The sequence below is a fragment of the Hylobates moloch genome, unplaced genomic scaffold, assembly GCF_009828535.3.
Source record: "Hylobates moloch isolate HMO894 unplaced genomic scaffold, HMol_V3 SCAFFOLD_1, whole genome shotgun sequence".
NCBI lineage: Eukaryota > Metazoa > Chordata > Mammalia > Primates > Hylobatidae > Hylobates > Hylobates moloch.
Genome location: NW_026652276.1, coordinates 89,203,636 through 89,220,886, shown reverse-complemented (window position 1 = coordinate 89,220,886; position 17,251 = coordinate 89,203,636). Strand labels below are relative to the sequence as shown.

At 40.0% G+C, this 17,251-nt stretch overlaps 1 protein-coding gene across 1 annotated transcript; it reads right to left on the bottom strand.

Moving 5' to 3' along the window:
- Positions 1-15,392: 15,392 nt before the first annotated feature.
- Positions 15,393-16,914, bottom strand: RPRM (reprimo, TP53 dependent G2 arrest mediator homolog). Its single transcript, XM_032755688.2, has one exon. It carries the CDS (start codon positions 16,616-16,618, stop codon positions 16,289-16,291), a length of 330 nt encoding a protein of 109 aa, XP_032611579.1. The 5' UTR covers positions 16,619-16,914; the 3' UTR covers positions 15,393-16,288.
- Positions 16,915-17,251: the final 337 nt, after the last annotated feature.

The window sequence follows — 17,251 nt, the reverse complement described above, 5'->3', positions numbered from 1 at the left end:
GATTTTGTAGAGTAAAATTTGTATCTGCTGCCACCTGGATCTTTTTCTCCTTTCACTTTCTCAAAATCCCAAATTTTACTGTTGCACATCCCATAGGGAGCTTTTATGGAATAGATAGAGATTTTCACTTTTTTTTTCCTAGAAGCTTGTATGTTACAGTGAACTTTATTTTTAACAGCAGCATGCACTTCTGTAATTAAAAATAACAAAATAAAAATTGATATTTCCCTCCATACATATAAATAGTGCGTTAAAAAATCTTAAATTATTTCTTGAAGGTTACATATTTCTAATATATCTCTTTTGTTATTAACTACAGTAATCATTCATATTTTCTGCATTTAAATTTAAAATTACTTGATCAAGTAACATAGATGAAGACATTTTTTAAATAAAAAGAGAATATTGTCAAATGGACCTCTTCTTTTCATACTCTAATTTCTTGGCAATTGAAGCAACTATTAGCTCTGCTTATGCCTGTTAATAGCTGGATGGAGTCTTTCAGAATTTTCTTTCTAGGACAGCAAGGCAAAATCAATGGCAGTTTCATCTCTCTTGAAGATTGATGCAGCCTTGCAATGCTTAGCAAAACCATGTGATCTTTTAATCAATCACTGAAATAAATCTATGCAACTGGTGTCAGGAACCAAAGTCATTTCACACTCACCTTCCCTATTGTTTAGAATCAAAGGAAATGAAATCTAAATTAGACTTGCTGAGCCATACTATTCAGCCTCCACTCCCAAAGGAATTGAAACTTTGTCACTGTTCAAAAGACTTGTCTTGCAATAAGAAAATATGAAGGTTTGTCTATAAATATGAAAGGGATGGAGAATCTCCTATGGTCCTGGCTCATAAACAGGCTAAGCCAGAATATTGCTGCATGAAACCATAACTTCTAATCACTGGCATATAAACAGTAGCTCTATCTTTTCATAGATTCTGGAAAGATTTTGCAGAGATCTTATGATTCACTACCCTGTCTCACATAAGATTTAATGAAACATTTGTATACTGAAGATTATCTTTTTACTCTTATCCCGAGGAAAGACATTTCTCTAAAAATGTAATTTATAGCCTCACCCTCTTCACTTCTAGGAATTTCTTCCACATAAAATCAACTCTTTATTCAATCCAGGTAAAGGGAAAGATGAGTGAACCAGAGAGTACAGAATGATAAATAATTTAAAAAGTAATTCAACCTTGCCCTGCAGTGTTGTGGGAGAATTGCACAGTGAAGAAAAATATGATGATATCTTAGTAATGTTTTTAAGAACTTCCATTAGCTGACCCACCCCAAATCCAAGTGTATATTAGGGAGTGGCCATATTCAGTGTTTTTCTCAAATTCAGGAGAAAAATAGCACTTAAGTCACCTCTTCAGTCTCTAATCGAACATGTAGCCTCTCTCTGAACACTTTGTTCGTTGCCTAGGATCTAATTAGATTTGTAAGTACAGGAAGAAGCAGAAATATGTAGTTGACTAAATAGATGTATCTCCCTGCCTTATGCCTGTAGCCAAACAAAGTCACTAAGTGAGCCTGCAGAACCCCTCAATCCCTCGTCCAACTCCATCTATCTTTTGCTTTCCATTCATAGTAGTCAGCATGATGTAGCATATGAAACCTAGACTCAAAAGCATGCTAGGATCTTCTAGCAGATTAGAGGAATGGAAAAGGAATGGAGAACATGAACAGTGTTGAGAAGTTAACTCAACTGTAATCATGGCTAGAGATGAGGGGAGTCAGTGACCATCCTTATCCCTGGATCCATAGAGGTATGATTAACTTGAACTTGATGCTGGCTATTCTAAATACCCGAGAGCGTGCACTGTAATAGTTGAGACAAAACAGTAGTAGTTCCAAAGCGATATTTTATGAGGGGAGGTGGTGTTATCACAATTCTAGACTCTCCCAAGCAACAATTAGGTGTACATCCAAATGAAATTCCAGTTCCCTGGAAGAGGAAAGTTTCAGCAGTATCAGGGTTAGCCCAGTGTGCAGCAGAAGCCAGGACATATGAGTAGAATAGACAAACAAGTGGACTTCAGGTGGAAAAGCTGTGGTTCTCTGGACAAAAGATTGTGCAAGCATCACCTTACGCACACCAGGTACCTGAAGATCAATCAGATCCCATTAGCTGGTCACCTGGAAGCTACTGTTACATGCTCTACTTTAGTCAAAATTGACTCAGAAACTGGACAAAAATGAGCCTTTAGGTTGAGGTCTCAGGGCTGAAGATACAGCAGAGCTGAAGTCCTGAGCACCCGTTTTGTATGTTAGCCACATGTTTGGGATCTTCTCCCACCCCATCACTGTGCCTCCAGGTGCCCAGGGGATGTATGACATGGATAAACTACAAGATTCCTTCTAGGAAGCATTTCTCTCTCTGATCAGAGCTTAAGACCACATCATCTGTTATTTTTAAGTCTAAGTTTGAAGATGATTTATTATCATTGCAAAGCATATGCTACTTTGTGTTTTATAAATGGAAACTGGGTGAGATGTATCCTTTGAAAGACATTCTTCCGGGCTATGTTTAATCAAACTCTAGCACTCACAATGTTGTTCTTGGCAGAATTTCAAAATAAAGGCCACTCTGAGGACAGGACATAAAATTATAGAGAGCAGTATGTAAGCAAGATATCAAGATGGCAATGCTGATTGCAGTGACTTTGGAATACAGGACTGTAAGGTCACACCATGTTGTAAAATTAGGTCAGAACATTTTTGATAAGTTATGTTTAATGGTAATATCACCTAGAAACAGACAACTCGGGTCTTATGATTCCATGGTCTTGTTTTATTACGAAATATAAAATATATCATTAAGAAGATATTTAACAAATGCAAGTGTAACATTTTCTTTATTAAAATAAAAGATAATAAAAAGCAGGTGATGTATGAAGAATAATATAAACTATACAAGAAGTAGATAGTTACATATTGGAAGATGCATATCTACAGTTCTTATGCCAGGGATTAGACACGGGCAACACAGTAGTATGAATTCTAACAGTACTGATTTTGATTCAAAATTAATAAGTGGTCTCCTCCACAGTGGTGAAGTCTATTACCTCCTCTGTTTCCAATTTGATGAATAGGATCAATCAGCATTCAGAAAGGTGGTCTTCATGTCTCCACATGTCTGTGTCTACTAAGAATGCCTCTACCACCTGGAGAGGAGTCTAGCCTGAAACATTACTCTTGTTGGAAATTTTTTTCTGAGTATTTTTTTTTGGACGTATGTCATAGTATGCAACTACAGTATTGTTGAAAGAGATTTTGGAGTTTCAAGAGCACACTAGCAAACACCTCATATCCTTCAGAGCATGGTCTGTGTTCTTTGCAGTTCTGTGCAGATTCTGAAATAGAAAGCTAAAATTACAGACTTGGATTCTGTGTTTGTTCTCAAGCCTTGTGACATAAAGGTATTAAGTTTTCTTCCCAAGTAACAATAAAATGCTTCTTTCATTTGACTATCTAGTGTGGCTGAGACTACATCTTGTGCCAGATTAGAAAGAATGATTTATCCATTAACACCTTTTACTCATGTAGTAAGGAAACAAAATCCTGTTAAATCCATGAGTCTGTACCTCAAGGATCCTTTTGTTTTGGATAAATAGGTGCGTCTGAGCCAGTTTAATTTTCCTTTAGAGGTAGGGAGCTTAATGCAAGGACTAGTCTTTGAACTTATAGAAAGCTGAGAGGCTGTGTCTGCACCTGCTTCAGTTAAATAATCACAAAGCCATTTTGAGTGTAACTTCTGGACAAATCAATTAGGAATGGCCTATTTCAAAGTGAGATCAGAAATTTATGATATATGTGGCAAAGGTGAAATAAAAGATGATTTTTGCACAATAAGGAAGATGTAAGAAAAAGTCACATGTGAGTGAGAAAGTCTACAGGTCTTGCTACTTCAATAACGGCCAAAATCTCCTAACTCAGGGTGGGCTTTCTCCAAAGACCCTGAGCAGGCTGCTGCTTGTTTAGATCAGACAGTATAGCCACCTGCCAGGTGCCAGTTCTTTCTTGTTTTAAAGGAAAGAGCCTAGAATTTAAAAAAAAAAAAAAAATCACAGGATTGAAACTCAAAGATCCAGTCTAACCATCCATCTAATTTTTGTATCTCTGTTGCAATATCTGTTCTGCATGGTCATCCAGTATCAGAGAATTTATCCTCCCTCAAAACAGTTCATTTCATATTTGTAAAGCTCCAACCATTAGAAAGATCTTGCTTGTTAAGACTTGAATCCTCTGTTTATAGCTGCTTCTGCTCACTCTTGCCAGTTTTACTACTTGGGGTTGTACTAAATAAATGTAATCCCCCCCGATTGTGTCAGTTCCTCAGATATTGGTGGACAGCTATCATATTATCCCTGAGGCCTTATTTATTGTTTTCCTCAGTGGTAAATACTGCCAACTCTTTTGATCATTTTTCATCTAACATAGTGTTGAAACCCTTGCTTTCTAGTTGTTTTCTTTTGAATATATCTGAGTTTGTTTATAAGTTTGTAAAAATGCAGTATTAGGCCTAGAACCCATTCTAAGATTGTAATAATCCAAAAACAGAGGGGAGCTGGATCCTTGCTTTCCTCTAATGAGGTTCAGTGCCTCCCTCAGTGCAGATTAAGTTCACTATTTTTGGCATCCTCAAAATTCCATTGACTTTTCTAGAGCTTCTTCTTCAGCAAAAGTTCTGCATCTTTTATATGTATAGTCTGTTGATAAGACACATTTTTCTCATTCTGTACTTGGGCAGTTGTTTTAGACTCAAATACAGGACCTTGTATTTTTCTGGGTTAAGTTTTAGCATATTAAAATCAGACCAATACCCAGGTCTCCCAGAGTCTTTTTGTATCTAAATGTGGTCAATAAACATATTATCCCTCTGCACTCCAATTTCCTCAGCAATGGGAATAGAGACTACCTCATTCCCACATGTGTGATCCAGCACATGGAAAGTGCTCAGAATAGGGTAAATATATAGTAAGTGCTCAATAAAAAATTATTATAACTTTGCAAGCATAAATAGTCCACAAAAAAGTCTTTTAACTATGAGGCATATTCATTGATATCATGAAATAAGCTCCAACATATTCGAATAAAACATTTTAGTCAAAATTATACTATTGGTGGAGTTTAATGAAAATGATTTAAGCAACATGATATATGTGAACATTAGAGACCTTTATAATTAGAGTCCAAAGAAAAAATATATATGTTTTAACCTGTATACATTTCCAAGTAAGGGGCTATATAATTGGACAAGTTGAGGTTCATTTTGAATTGCCTCCTAAAATCTACATCCCCACCTCCTAGAGCCATTTGCTACTAGAAAACTCTGGATCTACCAAAATGATCAATTTCTCTGCATATCCTCTATGTGAAATCATTACCCAAAGCTGTACGGGTGGATCCAAGTTGTTAATGACAAAGCACCATGTGTGTGAGAAAGTTGAAACTGTCCTTACTGTCCATCCTTCGCCAAAAGAATTAGCAGAATGGCAGAGAGGAAAATGCTGTTTGTATTATTCTCAGATCTAGATTTACATCTTTAATCTGGATTAGCATAAGAATATTTTACCTGTATGACCTTGGAAAAATTACTAGCCCCTCCTTCCCTCCATTTTCTTTTGCATGGGAATGGGATGATGTAACTTCTAGAGTTACATCACTCTGAAAACTTTGAACTGACATCCATAAAATACCAAATATGATTAATACTAGCAGTAACTGCAGTCAATCACTTATCTAAATGGATGATGATAAGTATCAACAAGAATTTATTTGATGCTGACCAAGTTTCCATGAACAGAATTTGAAAATTATCCATGTCAACAATACAATCCAATGAGAAGAAAGCAGTGAAAGGAGAATCAGAAAATAAGACCATATCATATGGTGATTATGTGCTTCGGAACCAGTGTGGAAGTAAGATCTTAACATACAAACTTTTCATTTATTAATTGAAAACAAGATAGAAGAAAGTCAGAAGAGTTTATAGAATAGTCTAATATTCCAGCATATAATTTCAATGAAACGCAGGAGTATTAAAACTCTGTAACTTCACTCAATCTTTATTAAATGACTGTTACATGCCAGGTAACCTAGACTCTAAGAAGACAATGCCCTTGGTGGTCATAAAATGTGTCTCACTGCACTCTTTCAGCGTCTACGCACTCTTTCTGAATCATGGAATCATAAACTGAAAATATTCTTATCTCAAAAATCATTGAATCATGGAACACTGTTACATTTTCTTTCTTTCTCTACACAGCACATTAAGCATGAAATGGAACTCAACATTAAATTGCCAAGGTTCATTCTTTGAATGGCTTTTTTATCTCAATAGTCCGTGAAGTCTTTGTTTGCTTTGTAGAATGGAAGTATGATTTTGGAGAATTAAAGTACATTGACCAAATGCAAAGAATTCAGTCAAATTTAGTCTCTATACAACATTATTGAGGCATACAATCTCATATAACATACAGATATGAATTTACTTTAATTTGGAAGTAAATGTTTACAGAAAATCTAAAGGAATCTTTCACCACATTCTCCTTTGAAATGGAGAATACTTTTCAATTTTCAATTTTCAAGTTTTCAGTATTATAATTTGGTTCCTTATGTATTGTTATTGTTTAAATGATACATCTGATATTTACCAGAGGTTTTGCTTTGGCATCTCTAAAGTTTTCTACTTATAAATATTCTAAATATTAGAGAATTTTAAAGAACATTTTGATATAAATCATTATTCATTGAGAAAATATCAAAAATCTTAAATACTTAATTTTTAAAAAGAAAATCCAAGTAGGCTTGGAGACCTCTCCTCAAATACACTAGGGTAGCACACGGTTTACTGGGTCATAGTAAGAATACAACGTTATAAATCACTGTGAAATGAATTTTGCCACAGTGGTCCAATCTTGAGACTACCAAACACTGACTGAGGAAATTAGTGGTATAGAAAAAGTATTACTGAGTAATAAATAGATAATTAGCTATTGGGTATAAAGCAATCAGGAATTATTCACAAAGTAAATCATGTCTAGGGGAGAATGGCTTCTGTTATTAACCATTGAAAGTTGTTTGTTTTTGTAAAGTTATTCCTGAAAAAGAAATTGTCCAAATATAGGAGGACCATCATGCCAAGAAAAAAAGGATATATTGTCTAAAAATGAGAGTGCTCTCTTATATGTGTACAAGTGTGCCTTAGAGGCCATTAAGTATGTTGCAAACACAGAGATGCTTTACTGAGAACACTGTGCCTCCAGCCTCAGATTCAGGTCTCACAGCTGGAAATTTGTAGAGGAGATGAGTTTACCTGTGGTGATGAGCTGCAAAACAAACTCCTACACACCAGTCTTTATGGTTGAGAAATTTTCTCTTCCAACCACACCATCAGCAACCCCATCCCCTCACCTGTTAATAAGAATCAAGAAGTCCACTAATGCAAGTCTCAGAGGGGGAGATGATACTTGCAAAGCAGACAGTCACAGTTAGGAAGGTAATTTTCCTCATCAGAAGTACGGAACAGGCAAAGCAGCTGCAAACCCAAAGAAATGAACAATGACGGTTCAATTTCCATGCACATGAGAAAGCTAAGCCAACTCTCTGGGTTAGGATGAGTTCATATGAGGAGCAATTTAAAAACAGAATTAGGAATGTTTCCAAGAAAAGTAATAAAAGTATTTCATGTGCTTACAGGGCAGCATTTCCAAGCAAGATGGGTCACGAGAGAGGCTCCATCAAAATAAGTTTGTTAAAGCGGTTTGGGTAATGCTGAGTATTTTATCCATCTCACGGAGAGTCACAGAGCTTAACTTTTTAACATAAAATTTACCATTTCATATAAAATTGATATTTAAACTCAGCTAGGTCCAGGGAGGGCAGATGATTTTATTCTCATGAGCAAAGAGAGATGTCAAATGACTGATCCAAATGACCAGGTGCAAGGTAGTGGCAATACCTGCCCCAGAAATTCAGAGCTATTGTCCAGGGCACTTGGAGCTACATCAACTCAACACAGAGAACCTTGAAAAAAATTATAAAAGTCTTTTTTCTTTTCTCATCCTTGCTGAAGTAGTTGATAGAATAAATAGCTTTAAAAGAAATATTAAGAGTCAGAAGACATAGATCCCATTACCAGCTCCACCACTGACTAGCTGTGTGGAACCGTGGGAAATGACATACTGTCTCTAGGCTTTGGATCCATTGAGCTAGGTGACCATTGTTATAGGTCCTCCAGCAGGCCTCTTGCTTTTTTTGATACTAGAATTCCTTCTCCTATGAGGATGCATGGCCTTGTATTCTCACAGGACCTACAGAAGATTGGTTTGAATAGAACCAACTCTCCTCCCCCATGTTCTCTCTCCTCTCACCAGAATGGATTCACTGGCCATTGACTGAGTACACCCTTCTTCCTGCAGCCACCCAGTCACAGTGGTTTGTTCAGCAATTGACACAAGTTGCCAACTGGGCCAGAGTTCTCCCAGGAAAAAAATCTCTTTCTGCTGGGGTTATTAAGTGGATGAGATATGAGTGTGGGCCCAGGGGCATCCATGTTTTTTTCTTTTCTTACCATGTGGAGAGAGATTTTCTGAGAGATGGAGAAAGAGTCTGAGTGACACTAGACATCAGCTTCTTTCATGCGTGATGCACCTGTATCCGGGAACTTACAAGTTACATGAATCAATAAATTGTTTTTAATTTAAAATTAGCTTAAGCTAGATTTTTGTTGATTGTAACCCAAAGATTCTTAATTAATAAAGTCCATTCTAGCTTGAACTTTGATGATATTAGGAGACATTAATGTTACTTAAAAGAAGAATGTATCATTTCCTTAGAAAGCTCATCTATGGAATGTAGGGGAGGAAATTTTACACTTGATCTTAATTATTCAGTCCTTGAAAATTCACAGTGGGGAAAACGAATAAAACACTTGTTCCTGAACTGAATTTGTAGAAAATTATAAGTAGCCTCGAGATATTCATTTGGAGCACTTTCTTCAGGCCTTCCATATTCATGTTCATCTTGAGTTTGAATATGTAAAGTAGAGTCAGCTTTGTGTATGCTACCTGAAGACATGGGGAAAAGTCCAATTAAATTGTTGGAGTATTTCAGGCCCCATGCTAATTATAGAGAAGGGTAGAGAGTACTTCATTTTCAAGGGAAGAAACCAGGAGAGTGTGTGGCTCACACAGATAGATCCCGAAGGACATGTGCAAGCAGATTAAGCAGAAGATAGGATATTAGCACAGAAGGCCCCTTTAAATTCCATGATTCTTTGCACCAAACTTCCAAGGTCTAAGTTAGTACCTAGTGCAGAGTCATGACTATAATAGATACTAAATAATAAATATTTATTGATGATAAAGATAAGAAGGCCTGGCAAGGCCTCTTTCTCCTTTGGATATAAGAAAACTCAGCCAGCGGACAGGATGTTTGCAATCATTCCAAGACTCCACAGAGAAGAAAAGAGAAATAGAGAAGGAATTTACAACCTTCCACATTCTCACAATGTTTAGTCCTTCCTCTCAGCAGTCTTTGATCCTTTTATTAAGCCCTCTAAATGTAAAAGTTTCTAACCACCATTTTGAGAATTTAGAATCTGCCTGTAAATTTCTAGAGACTTTACTTGATAGGTTCTTTTTGTTTTCATTGACCTTCTTCAAATTTAGGGTCCCAGCTCATTTCTCTTAACTTAGCTTTTAAAGATTTTCAAGCCTATGCAATATATAATCTTTGACTTTTCTGTCTCTTCGGGTTTCAGCTTCTTTCCTTTACAATTCTTAGATGAAGATTAAAGCATATATCTTGAGATACAGATGTATTGTAAGACTCCAGACACTTCAAATAAATCTTCTTTACTGAACATTTTGAGACAATTTACTTGCAACGTTTCCTATGCATTGTTTTATTGTAAACAAATAAATAATGTAAAAGAAAGAATTGGGGAATGTGGAATGTGCGATGCTCATTTCTAGTCTGTAGTAGAATAAACATGTTTCATGGGTATACAGTAAGGGACACACTGAGTATGAGAATATGTGCACATGCACCTGCCTTAATCAATACTACTTAGAATATGAACTACATGGTCCTGCTCAATTTATAGGAAAATAAATAAAGCAAAAGAGACACTCTGGATCCCAGAGGGATTCTTTTTCCAAAGCAATCAGACATCTGGAGTCTTGGTCTGATAAAAATCAATGACTCTTTCAGGGCAGTATATCTTTAGATGTGGGTGTGGGAAGGAGTGCATAATGAAAGAGGAATTGGTGAGGGTACAAAGCAAATATTTAAAAAATAAGAAAAACTATAACTTTCTCTCCCTGTAATAAAAAATACCAAATGTAGGCTATGGCATAATTATATGTGTATATTTATATTACTATGAATTCTAGGAATAATAGGAACAATTTCTTATCTTACTATTGTGGGTAGATTATATACCTTCCCTTACATATGTTTGTCTGTGCCAGTGTTTTATGGTTCAAATGGAAAAGAATCATCCCATTTTTTCCAGTAATAAGTAGTAATGTACCATCTATACATGAGTGCTTGAGAAACACTATATAACTCTTTGAATTATGAGGTCATAAAATATTACTATCTAATGGAAACCAGTTTTAAAATGGGGTTAGGCAGGGCAGGATTTGTTCCAGCATTATTGCAGATCACTTGACCTTTTTAGTATTGATCATTCTATACCTGCATTTACCCACTCAAGAATACTTCAGCAAGCATGCCCTTAAATATACTTAGAAAATAAAACTATCCATTATCCCTTCAAAATATACATAAATAGTTAAATAAATGAAAATAGGCTTTGTTTATTCTCATTTAGTGTATATCGTTATTTAGGTTGGATGCAAGCCACTGTTTGCAATGTGACTGAGAAATATTTAAAAATACATGCAGGAACATGGATGAAGCTGGAAACCATTGTTCTCAGCAAACTAACACAGGAACAGAAAACCAAATAGCACATTTTCTCACTCATAAGTGGGAGTTGAACAATGAGAATATATGGACATAGGGAGGGGAACATCACACACCAGGGCTTGTCGGGGGGTGGGGGATAGCATTAGGAGAAATATCTAATGTAGATGACGGACTGATGGGTGCAGCAAACCACATTGGCAGCACGTGTATACCTATGTAACAAACCTACACGTTCTGCACATGTGCCCCAAAACTCAAAGTATAATAATAAAAAAAAGAAAAGATACACGTAGTTATCCTTACAACAGTCCTTAGAGGAGCTCTGTCTGGAATATTTTAAGCTTCTCAAATATAATAATAATAAAAAAATAAGATGTATACATATAAATTCAAAGTATGTTACTATGATCACCATAAATGATATATGACTGATAATATTATATAATTATTTTTCTGAAAGTTAATCCTGGACTTTCAAGTCTTTTAAACATTTAAAGCAACACAAAAATATCAGGAAATGAGAACAAAGTGAGATTGGCCACGGAAACAACTTACTATTGAGCATTTAAATTCAGACATTAGGAAACAATTACTACTGAGGCAGCTGCTTTTAAAACATATCCCATTTGAGCTATTGTGCACAGGTCTACATGGGATTTGACAGATAGAAAAAATATTTATTGATTCCTATTTGGAGAATTGCTGCAGACTTGCTGCTTCCACAGGCTTTCAAATTAGGTTTGAGTCTTACAGAACAAACCGAACCCTGGAATCCTTTCCTGTCATTGTAACCCCCAAAGTGAGAAGTAAAATAAGCCAGGGTTAAGGAAGGCTGTAAACTGCATGTGGAACAGGTGCTGTGTGCTGTTGCAGAAACTCAGAAGGAAAAATGCTTTAGGGAGAAAAAGTGGATGTTAATGAGTCTTCAAACACCCTAGTAGTCTCTATAAACAACAGTGCATATTAGTCTGAATGTGTACCTAGAAGAATTGCTTACTCCCCAGTACAATGGGCTTTACTTTCATGGCTTCATCCTTTGAGAACACAGAGACCTGGAAATTTAAGGCGCTAGTGAGATCATGCGTAATCTATCAGGTTAAAAACTGTCATCTACTCTGGCCTGGCTAGGTGTCTGAAATTTTGCTTTGATTATTGTGAATAACTTATTTCCAGTAGAGGAGCACTTGACTTTTGTGAGAAAAACAGCTACACGAAAGATCAAGACTGGAAAGATAAAATATATTTTTAAGACACATAAAATATATTTTTAAGAGATTTATGAAACATCTTAAGAGAGAGAAAATGTTAAACCAATTAATTCAATGGAATCATAGAATTGGAAGGTTCTTTAGAACCCATCTTCTTTATTTTAGGGATCAGGCCATTCAGCTGCCTAGTGACCAGAACCAAAATTTCTAAAATCTCAGCCCAGTGTGTCATTTCCCTTCCTAATTCAGAGTTAGTATAGGAAGACACAGTAGCAGGATTGACTTGGATCCAGTGAGAAGCCAGGATGGCTCAGAAATCAGAAATCATGGACCATTTATCAGGAACTAGTGTGATCTCAGAGTTGACAGAGAAGCGTGACCTCTGCTTTCACTTTCCTAAAGCTGTCCAGCACTCAACCTCTTGCTGCATTTTCAGAGAGAGTGGGGAGATTTGTATCAACAATCTTAAGAAAAAGAACACTTATCAACAATTGGTTAAGCTACTTATACAGAGGCCACCCAATTAAGCTAAGAGGTATCACTAGATGTCTGCCCAGCCTGAGAGCCCACTAATCCACCAGCTGTGTCTCATGAAAACTTCTCCCTGCATTTGCTGTATTTCCAGAAGGGCTTCAGGAAATATCAGATAAGTCCCCCTGGGCCATGCCAGATCAAGCAAGCTTTTAGAGGAATCTGTCTCTCTCTCTCGGGGCCTCCCACTAATTACTGACCAAATGGTGGACTTCAGTGTGGCATGGTAGAACCTGCCTGTTTGATTATTTATGTATCTAAACTTCTGGTCTCTTAAGGCTGACATTGTCTTCTTAGGTGAAACACAGAGAGTGGCTTTCAAAACCTTTTTTTCTTAGAGAATGTCTCTGGGAAAGGACCGACAGTCCATAAATTGTGAGCAGGATTAAAATGTTTCATTTAAAGCAGTTGTTAGAATGAGGGACAAAGAGAGTCAAAGGCAGAGTGAAACAGGGAGTGGTGTGGCCCCAGAAAGTGGTTGCTCTGTGGCCATCAGGGAATAGAGAGTGGAAAAAGCTTCTTGCACACATTGCCTCATCTATAAAAACCAGAATTACTTGGCATCTCTCTAAGTAACAAATGGATCTAAGGGCTGGAGAGAAGTGTTGTTGGCAGAAAATAGTCTCCAGGGCTATGTGCATTGCAGACTGCGCATTTCCCTGTAGTGCATAGATCATGGATTACAAAGCTGTGTTCACATACCTTTTGTACCTATGGACTACATTTTGCAGGTTTTGATGTTTTTCATGCACAATTTCTGGGAGTGAGAGAATACATATGGATAGTCGAGATAAAGAGAAACTGCATTTTGCTTTTGAGATGCAGGGAAGAGGAAAGAGATGTGAAGAAATATTAAAAGGAAAAAGATAGAGAAGATAGAGGTCTTCAACCTTGGCTCCTCTCTCAACTTGCAGCACTTTCAGGACTTTTGTTTGAAATGAAAACCTGTGTTCTATACAGTCTAAAATTGACCTGTAGGTTTGACCCTTCCTTCAGCCTCCGCGTGTCTGAAACTCTAAGCATGTGCCCGTACACAGCAGAGTACAAAGCAAGATTTCTACACTCTAGCTGATTTGTTTTTTTATCCCAAATCGAATTCTACCAGAGTACTGGATTCACAGGTGAGCTAATAAATCTTCCAGAAGAAGGGACCCTCAGAGGATGTTGCAGCCACAGCCTGAGTTAAATTTTAAGTGTCTGGTTTGTCCCAGAGAATCCATTGCTCTGCTTTGTGTCTCCCTTTGAAACATGCAGGCAGCAGATTAACTCGGTGCCACAGAAACAGTCTACAAAATAGGACATTGCCATTTCTTGTCCTGTCGGTTAGCAAGACTAAATTGTCTTCCAAGACTCCTGCTGACTACCTATTGATTATCTCTTGACCCTGCCCCCTGCCCAGATACCAAAACAACAAACAAGCAAACAAACCCTTACCTGTTTAAAAGACAGGAACAACAAGCAAAACTTCAAAATCCTCTTTTCTCAATCCTGATATCCATTAGAATTCAAAAAACCATCCTAGGTTGTGATTTCTAACAAGGTTTACTTGAGAGTAAAATGGACACTTAATAGTGGATATGACATTAAAAGCACTCAAAACTTTTGATCCCAATCTTTGAGTCATTAACATTGTTTACACCAGTTGTGCTTCTTTCTGAGTAAATGGAACACTTTACTGTTATTTGATTTTAGTTACTCTTATAGCTGCCATTGTGAAGTCTTTGAAATTTTAGTTGCTATATAGCATCCTAGGGGATTCTTTATAGTCTTGAAAATATTTAGGATCCCGTCCCAGGCATAAAAATAAACTGCTCAAAACCTTTTGTCAAGTTTACGCTCGAAGCTATTGTATCCTTTGGGTTATTTTCACAGGCACGGCTTTTAGGCGTTTCTTTCTAACACTGTTGAATTTCTGAGCCTTAAATGTGTCAACGGCCATCTGTAGCTCTACTCCAGATATCCTTCCCAGTTGGGGTTGTAATACTCATCTCCCACATTCAGGACCTCGGCTAACTCCTCTCAACCCTTTGCCTGGTCTGGGGCAGACTAAATTACAAAGAACAGGCTGAACCTTTATTTTAACCCGGTCTTTTTGCTGGAAAAAGTAACATCGCAATGACAGTAATGCATCTCATGTTTTAGTAACAATGGTTTACCCCAGGGAGCATTAACGTCACTAACGTCACTGTGTACCTTGGCAGCTACTTTTCTTCGCATTTTATAATTCCCCTTCCCTCCGCCCCCCGGCCCCACCCGTGGGCAGCATCCCAAAGCCGCCGCCTGGCTGACGTTGGTTAGGGTAGAGACGCCCTCCCTAAAGGCTGTCCAAGCCGTCTCTTCCTTTCATTAGCGGTGTAATCCTGTGTTCCCGCCGGAGCCTGGCACGGAAGTGTAATCTTCCCGCAGAGGCCCTCCTGTCATCTTGCCTACCTGAGAGCTGAGACTAAATGAAATATAAAATATTCACGATAAGAGGAAACAAAGGATGCTGCCTCCAGGACGGCTACTGTGCCTGAGGCTGGGCTCTTTCTCAGTCATCCCAGGGCCTCTCCTTCTGGCCCCAGCCGCGCCCCTCCATGGGATCCACAAGTTGAATCGCAGCTCTCCAGGGTTAATTGCCCTGGCCGGGAGCCAGACTCCTCACCGCCGCCCCGTTCCCCCCTGCTGGGGAGCGCAGAATGACCACCAGGAGGCCAGGAACAAAACGCTTAAATGTTGCATTTATTAAGGAAATGTTAAGAAAAAAAACAAAAAGTCAAAACGGTGTCACGGATGTCAAGAGCACTTTTGTGGCGTAAACCGTGCAGTCACGAGCTACGAGTTCTATTCTGGGTCTTTGTCCCAGGGCCAGCAGGAACGCCAGACACCTCCCAAAAGACCCAGTGGAAAATGCACTAAAAGAAACAACTCGCCCCGTTCAAATTCGCAGGCTCCCCCTCCCCCCACCCCTTCTCCCACAATGACAAAACTCTAACTCCTCAGGCAGGCAAACAGGCCACTGGGGCAGAAAAAGACTTATCAAACATTTGTATTCAAGCAAACAAACACAAAACCTCTTAAAACCGCACGTTACAATCAAAGGTATTTATCGCCTCTCCCCTCCAGGGCAGGGGGGGAGCAGGAGAAGAGTGGGAGGGCACCCGGACACGGATTTGTGAGACCCCATGAGTCTGCTGCGTGGCTTTTAACAGGTCACTCTTCCGGTCACAAGGCGATCAGTGCCTCTGGCTCTCTCCCCTGCCCGCCCTCTCCACCTGCCCCCAGAGCTTGGCCCACCTGCGGGTGGAGAAGGGCCTTCGCCCCGTCGGTCTCCCCGCATTCCAAGTAAGTAGCAGCTTCCAAAGTTCTACGCCCTAATCGCCCTCTTCTTGCCACTTTCTGCTGAGTCCAGAAGTCTGGGCGCTCTCCTCCGACTGCCAGGCATGAGGACTTTCAGAGGGCGAGGGAGAAACCGGTCGCTTGTTTCCGAAAGGCCGAAGTCGAGAGAAATAATTGACTCCGACAGGTTTGCTTCGCCCAGTCTCTGATAGTGAGGGGCACAGCCGGGCTGGCAAAGTGGGCAGGCGTGGGAGCGGTTGCCGCGGGGGCAGAGGGCGGGTCAGTAGGGCCCCACGACCACCGCCTCCACCTCCTTAGACGGTCTCCGGTCCTTCACGAGGAAGTTGATCATGCCCTCGGACTTGATGAGCAGATTGCAGCCAAGGAAGAAGATGCCGAAGACCACGGTGAGTGAGAGCACGCACATGACGGCGATCTGCACCACGCGCATTATGTACAGGCTGCGCTCGTCCGGGCCTCCCTCCGCGAAGCCGTCGTCGGTCACCACGGACGCCTGGGTGCAGCAGCGCACGGCTCGCTCCAGCGCCTCGCTGCTGTTGGCCAGGAACAGGCCCGCCACGTCGGTCTGGTTGCCCAGGGCCGGATTCATCTCAGGAGCGGGCGGGCGCCGCAAGCGGCGCGGGTCCGAGGGGTGGGAAGGCGGCGGCGCTGGAGGAACAGGTGCCGGGCTGAGCGCTCACTCGCAGACTAGCGCGTGCGAGGGCTCCTCGCTCTGCTTTCGAAAGTCCCTGGGCCGTGGGAGTTTCCCAGGAGCCTCTCAGACGCGCGCAGCAGCTAGGCTCTTCTGAAGCCGTCCGCTCCAGCCCGGGCGGTGCTCGTTCCCGGCGCTCGCTCGACTGGGGGCTGTTGGAACTTGGCGGGGCCGGACCAGCCCGGCCGTGGGAGGTGCGGGCCGCGGCGGCTGCAGCGGCGGGGCGGCTGCGCTGAGCAAACAGCGACCCCTTCCGGCCGCACCGCCACGCTGCGCGCTGCTCTTGGGAGGTGGAGGAAGCAAAGGGGCGAACCTGGTCTTGCTTTTTATTGCTTGCTTCTTTTGCAAACTCCAAAGGCCAGGCAGAGGTCACTGCACTCTTCTAGCTTGATGGATGATTAAAGAGTTTGTCGAGGGAGGATGCGGTCAGCTGAAAGTTTCAGAGGAACTGGGACACACCAGCTCTGCGTGTCCTTTGCCTGCTGCCCCCCTGACCTCTGGGCGGATGGAAAGTGGCGATGAATCGCAGGT